We start from the raw sequence: 7500 nt of genomic DNA on the forward strand, positions 1-7500 counted from the left end.
TTCGTCAGCTATCGGACTCGGGATTGTCGAAGTCGAAGTCGTCCACACTATCTAAGCCCTTTTGGTACTCTTTTAGTTAAACGTTGATAATGGCATGTATAGGACTAACCTTTGTTGTTAATCAAGTACCTTTGGTAATGTGTATATATTCGGATAGCCATGCGAAAATGGCTTAAATATTTTGAGCATAGTATTAAAATCATTTTGTATATATATGGTTATTGAGAGGTGTGGAAATGCTTGGCAATGATTAGCCATTGGAATGGTTAATCACGATCATATTTGGTGCTATGTATGTCAAATGGCTAGTTGAATCATGGAAACTATGAAATAGGTGAAATTTACCTTAAAATAGATGCTGACAGCAGTAGTGATATGAGTTTGAAAATTCACTAAAAATAGTAGGAATGTAATTAAATAATGAATAAATTATTTAATCGAACCTTGATGAGTCTATTTTCATATGGAAGAAGCGAAAAGACCATATGAGCCGTATTTTATGAGATGTTTAAGTTTTCGTGAAACAGGGCCAGAACAGTTACTGGATCCCCTATTCTGACTTTGGAAATTTACCATAAATTAACCAGAAATAATTAGAAGTCATACTTTATATGTAAAGATTCCTTTTTGAGTCTAGTTTCATTATAAACAAACGGCATATGTATTGAAGCCCTGTACAGGGAGATATCTAAGTCGGAATGCATGAAGGTTAGAGTAGTCGAACCCTGAAACAGGGGAGACTTTAACTAATAAACTGTACTAATTGGCCCGACCAAAAATTCTAAAAACAAATCTGTAGATGGATATATGAGTCTAGTTTCAGGGAAAATTTACAGAATTAGTTTTCGAGTTTTGGAACTCGAGATATGATTTTTAAGGTGACAGTGACGCAGTTAGCCAGCTTGTTTGGAAATTTTAAAATGAACTGTGTAAATAAATGAATTAAGTTCGTTAACACCTCATGTTCGACTCCGGCAACGGTCTCGGGTGCTGGGCGTTACAGGCGGTAACAATAATGTTGCAAGGGCAATCTTTGAGACCGACTGTGCGGGGTTAGTTAACTAGTTTAAATTTCGTAGAGAGGATATCTCGATTTATGGATTTTGATTGATGAATAATTTCAATTTGTTGGATTCTTCCAGTGAGTTTATGGTTGAGTGGATTGCCCGCTCAAGTAATAGGGTGGTCAATGGCCTTTGTAAACTTGCTTTTGATAAACATTGTACCTTTTCTTTTAACATGGAGTATCCAAGTAATATCCATGGGCTTGTACTTGTTGATGCTTGTTAATATTGAAGTAGTAGCGTTTGAGCCCATTTTGATAAAAAAAAGAGATGGAGATACTGAAATTTCATTTCTAAATCCATTAATTTGTTTACCATCCTTTCTTATCGATCCTCAGACTTGTTTAACCAGATTGCATAGCCTTTCACATGCTATCGATATTCATATTTCATTTAACATATTCATATGTTATAACTTTATTTATCTTGATTGCACTCAAATCAAATACATAGATTAATGAACTTGTATCCTAATTTAGCATCATAATTGCATCATCGGATAAAACTGAAACAATCATACTGATACATAAGTGTATCATTAGATGAATCAACACAATTATCCTGACACATACAGTGCATAATTAGATAAATTGAAGTATCTATACTGACATATACAATGCATAATCGGATAACCTGAAATATCTATACTGGCACATACAGTGCATCATCGGATAAATTGAAGCATCTCATCATCGGATAAACTGAAGTATCTATACTAGCAAATACAGTGCATCATCAAATAAAGCAAAGTATCTATACTAGCATATATAATGCATCATTGGATAAATTGAAGTATCTATACTGGAACATATAGTGCGTCATTGGATAAACTGAAGAAAATATACTAGCACACATAGTGCATCATCGGATAAACTGAAGAAAATATGCTGGCACACACAGTGCATCATCGGATAAATCGAAGAAAATATACTGTCACACTATAACACCCCTAACCCGTATCCGTCGCTGAAATAGGGTCCTGAGGTATTACTGAACAAAAGCACAACTCTGAGCATTCACACAAGTCATATTCATATATGTAAACGAATGTGCAATTAATTGTTAATCATGAATTTATTAATAAATAGTATAAAAAAATACAAACCATATAATGAAAATTGTAATGATATTAGAATATCTATGAAACATCAATCATTTTAAGTCATATTTCTATGCATGTATAAATTAAATCAAATAAAATCTAACACATGGCATTTTAGTCATTAACTTATACGGCATTAATAATCCATAAATGGTCAAATAAATTCCAAGAAACAAATAAAGCTTATACACATTTTAATCATAATGAAATGGGACTATTGCCGAACATCAATAATGATGCTAATTAAGCCTAGTCACTTACTAAAAGTATACTTAATCATTTATTTATAGTTAACCATTTTATAAGACGAGTAGCAACTTGAATTACACTCATTTTACATGCCAAAATGCACATACACAACTAGTCTTTTTATCACCAATTCAGATATTTAAACATTTCATAAAACGTATATACTCTTGAATATCACCTGTCTAATACATATTATACCTTAGTTAGCTTAATAACCATTATTTACCTTGTGGCCGATGCATATAAACCAAACTCCTTAACATTACATGTATTAGACATACCTTCTATATAAGTCCAAACGAAGGTCAATTGTATACATAACCATTAGCATTATAATCAACCATATTCATTATCTTATTTTAACAAAGCATATCAATCAACTTCACACATATTTATATATATAAATACCATAGCCAAATCAACTAATATACTTATGAACAGGTATATTTATTTATACCATGATAGATACATCATATACTTAGATATATAAATGCAAAAACCGAATCATCAATCAATTTATTCAATACATAAATCCAACATCACATCGAATATACTAGTCAACCAAATTTAACTATTACTATCATCATAAGTCATAACCGAATCATTTTAACTAAGAGTGATACAACAACATAATTCATACCATATGTAAATGTCCGACCCCTTCAAACCACATCCAAATCATCAAGCAATTTCAACGTACAAAGGCACATATCACATATACTTCTATCCATGGATAACTTTAGCCGAACCATTCACATGCACATCCTAAGTCATCAACCATTTTTAAAGCATATAGTACCTAACAAAAATGTTATACATTCATAGCACATAACCTCATGACTAAAATGAACATAAACCATACTTAGCATAATTGAGTTCAAACATAAAAGATTAGCTATTTTCGCATGGCTTAGATTACACACAACCAAAATCCAACTTTCAAAACGTAATCCAGCCTATACATGCCATAGGTTCGAATATTCAACTTATAAATACCAAAGACAGTCGATAGTGTGATAAACTTCTCTGGCGATTCCCGAGCTCGTAACTTGAATCCAAAATCTATAAAATAAAAAACAAACATACACACACAAAGTAAGCTTTTATAGCTTAGTAAGTCATAAGCAAATAAACCATTCAAGGACATAATCCATACATTTAAAGTATATCAAATTATACTATCATATTCAAATTAGACTTCAATCAAATGATTTAACATTTATCTTATACTTTCACATATAACTTATTTATGGTTGTATACATATATAAATTATCAAAGCATCTTTCGGTTTCAAAGCTCAATCATTAAATGACTACGTACATGTATACACATAAACATATACTCATGAATTAAAATATAGCCTCTTGTGCATAAGCATAGCAATGAACAAATGAACACTTATATATATATGGATACATTAACAAACTATCATTCAATAGCTAAGCCAAAAAATCTTTATCATACCAAATACACGTACACTTATATGCATATACTCGTAAGTCAAAGTATAACAATCACACATATGTATTTATATCAATGGCAGAATATACCACCAATTTCACATATTCAAAAATCATTTCAATAATACTCATATTATTTATTCACAAGGCCGAATACATTTTTCACATTCACTTACATTCTTCCTTTACTTCAAATATGAGTTGCAACAAATAGTAAGTAACTTACTTACCTTGTTCAAGTAAAATATTAGTCAGAATAAATCCGAAAGGCTACTAAACTGAGGAGAGTTGAGCACATCATTTAGGTAAATTGCATGTAGATTAGAAATTGCATTAGGGATCACTCTTGCATTTAATTATTCTAATCATCACTATCCAAATTTATTGAGTTTTTTTACATCAAATTGTTAATTATAATTTTGCAACTAATTGTTTAAGCTTATATTAATTATAATTTTACAATTAATTGTTTAAGCTTATAGAGTCCCTGTGGAGATGATAACTCATTTTTACTTACTTATTACTTGAACGACTATGTATACTTTTGTAAACAACAATTTGTTACAGAACCCAACCCACATGTGACGACCAATTTTTTCCCATATCTTAGCAACAAAAATATTTTTCTAAAAATATTCCGGACAATAATATTTGCAACAAAAAGAATAGAGAGCAAAGAATAAAACTGCATTTAGATATACCGAAAAAACTGAAGTCGAAAAGTGAAACTACCTTCCCCAATATACTCGATTACAAAATCTCCTTTTTTAATAGGTTCAGCTGCCTCTACTCCCCAACCACAAAGTTCAGTCTGAAAGGAAAATAAGCATTTATCTAGATGAGAATTCTGCAAGCAATTTATTTCTCAAGAATGGTCGAAAAACCAACACTAAATGTCATCTGTGCATACACAGAACATTTGAGATAAAGATAACAAATTCAAACTATGCAAACAAACAATCGTCACCTTGACAATTTTAGTCTTTTTCTCCTTGCTAAATGGTCTGTTGGTGCAAGATTCAGGACAGCGGCAAGCCTTTGAGCAGCTTATGCATTGAACTCTGGCATATGGCACACGAGCATGTTAGAACTTATTATCAATAAATCATAATAAACGGCTGATAAGAAAATAAAAAAGAATTATTAGCATAATTGCTTGCCATAATACTGCCAACTGGAGCCTTCAAATGATATCTAACAAGGTAAAATAAATCAAGTTTTGTTATTTAAAATTTTCTATTGGAAAAAAACAACTTATCAGGTATAAGGAACCTTGCACGTTAATATTTTAGAAAAAGGCAGCTCAGAAGGGGGAGGAAGAGCACTTCATTTAATACTCTTGTGTACCACCACTTACTATACCCGTCTAAATCAATATAAACTTGAATGACAAATAAGAAATACCTGCATACACAATCCTTAGAGCATGTGGAACTGCAACTTGTACATCCAATATCATCAACAACATCATCACGCTTCTTCTTCACTAGGTAAACATCTAGCTCCAATTAAGGCAGGTCAAACAAAATGTAAAGAAGAACAATTATAATGAAACAAAATTTTCATTTGCCAAATTGGAAATGTCATTCAAAACCTCAAAAGATAAGATACATTCTAACATCAGGCAGTGTCATGTATTGCTGAATTCCTATTCGACAAATTAAAATTTTTTTTTTCTTATTCAGTTTTAAGATGTCCCTAGTTATTTACATGCAAACATATTTGAAGGAAAATAGTATATATATGTACATAGATTTGCATGTCTAAGTTTGTTATATCTAAAAATTTAAGAAAATTATATAATATTGGAAAATTGAAGAACTTAAACTACAAAAGTTATATTTACATTTAAATAATTATGGCATCAGTTTAATAATCTGATAGCTGTCAGACAATAGTAAAATTAGCCATAACGACGCTAATAACACATGAAAAAGAGAAGAAACTTTTAGTGTTGGTACTAAGCAGTAGCAGACATTGAAACCTCAGTGAATATAACAATGGCAGTAAAGTACAAAACACTCATAGAATGGATATGAGCAACAACAAATAAAAACTAACCTGTTTGTATTGATTTCTCATCCCCAAATTTCCACCATTCAGGTTCATACCAAAGCTTTCCCCTGAAAACAAGATATCCAAAAGCTGAACTTAGAATGTAAACAACTCAAGCTCAAAGTAGCATTTGAAGGAATGAATATCCTCCAATATTTTCAGGGGAAAGTAACCAGAGTCAAATATACAAAGATTACAAGAAAAAAAAAGTCCAAACATGACATAAGAACTATCTTTTATCGTGATACAATGAGAGACTAAGATAAAAAAAATACGTACTCTTCAGAAACCACTTCTCCTGACTTCATGCATCCAATGTAAGCACTACCTTGGCGACGTCGATGTTCAAGAAGTCCAATCAACCCCTCTGTCATGTAGGAAAAAAAGGAGTGAATGATTTATCAAAGTTTCAGTTAATAAAGCGCAACAAGCCAAAAGCCAAAAAAAGTTATGATATTTTATCCAAATGAAAAGGGAAAAAGTCCTACCTAGGTCAACGTCAATATTATCATAAACTTTAATGTAAAACTCGGCATCCCAATTTTGAACTGCAGTACCGAAGAAGAATTTTATCTTTTTAGGTAGCTCCTCATGACCCTCCTAATAAATTAATATTGATTAAGCATGCTAAAAATCTATGCTTAAGGCAGTCAAATCTACATAAGCAAGTGGAAAGAGAACATTTTATGAAAACCAATGTCTTGCATCCAATTAAAGAAACCTTCTGATATTCTTGCTATAATGAAGGATATCTAGGCCTCAAAGAAAAAGTTCAAAAATCAAATTTGCAATCATATTCAAATGCTACCACTTACCAGAATAAAGAAATCTTTCGTCTTACTATTTTCCTCATCAATATGGCGATCCAAACTATCGCCTCGATTAGCACTACCAATTTCAAAGTAGTTAATCCCATTAGTGCCCGCCAGTTGCATAATAGCAAAGGAATGAAACTGAGCAAAGAAGAGAATCGATAATCCATATAAAAAAGCATGAATAAAGTAAGGATTAAAGATTATGGAATACCTTCGACCAATCATAAATCGTATCACTACTCCTCTTTCCTCGAGTTTTTTTACAGCATCACCTGTCAAAAACCATAACCTACAGTGAACGTGATGGAGAGAAAAGAGCACAGCACCACGGAAAAAGTAGGTAAACCAGAAATTCAACGAATCACCGTTCATCCGCCGACACAATCACCATGCGGCTCATCCGAATATAACAGGCAAATTGGGCAGACGGATCCTATAGCTACCGTTGGAGAGAACCGAAACAGTGGGAAAAATTCCAAGAATGAAACACTTATGAATCTTTAAGAGAATTTCATACAGAAACAGTTTAAAGGAATGAAATAGCACAAATAACATAACATAAAATCCTACAATGGAAACTGACGAACAGAAAAGAATGAAAAATAAAAGAAAAAGGCAAACATTTTGAATCGTTATGTAGAGTTGGAGGGACGTCAAATTTTGGGAGGATTAGAGGCGGGATACCTGTGGAAACAATTGAAAAGGTGCGTGGTGGGAACAAATGAAACCGTGAGTTTTGAATTAGTAATTCATT

At 32.0% G+C, this 7500-nt stretch overlaps 1 protein-coding gene across 7 annotated transcripts; it reads right to left on the reverse strand.

The window, feature by feature from the left end:
• Window positions 1–3256: 3256 nt before the first annotated feature.
• LOC107893856 (uncharacterized) lies at window positions 3257–7462 on the reverse strand. Of its 7 annotated transcripts, none has more exons than XM_016818979.2 (10): window positions 7112–7462; window positions 6958–7018; window positions 6747–6819; window positions 6420–6531; window positions 6211–6298; window positions 5938–5999; window positions 5281–5374; window positions 4844–4937; window positions 4609–4687; window positions 3257–3477 (listed from the first exon to the last, which is right to left on the reverse strand). In XM_016818979.2, the coding sequence occupies exons 1-10, from the start codon at window positions 7116–7118 to the stop codon at window positions 3326–3328; spliced, it is 822 nt and encodes a 273-aa protein (XP_016674468.1). In that variant the 5' UTR covers window positions 7119–7462; the 3' UTR covers window positions 3257–3325. The 7 variants fall into 7 exon arrangements, with proteins under 7 accessions (XP_016674468.1, XP_016674472.1, XP_016674467.1 ...); XM_016818983.2 differs by having other exon boundaries at window positions 6747–6884; XM_016818978.2 differs by having other exon boundaries at window positions 6958–7035.
• Window positions 7463–7500: the final 38 nt, after the last annotated feature.

This window comes from Gossypium hirsutum, unplaced genomic scaffold (assembly GCF_007990345.1).
Source record: "Gossypium hirsutum isolate 1008001.06 unplaced genomic scaffold, Gossypium_hirsutum_v2.1 scaffold_517, whole genome shotgun sequence".
NCBI classification, from domain to species: Eukaryota; Viridiplantae; Streptophyta; class Magnoliopsida; order Malvales; family Malvaceae; genus Gossypium; species Gossypium hirsutum.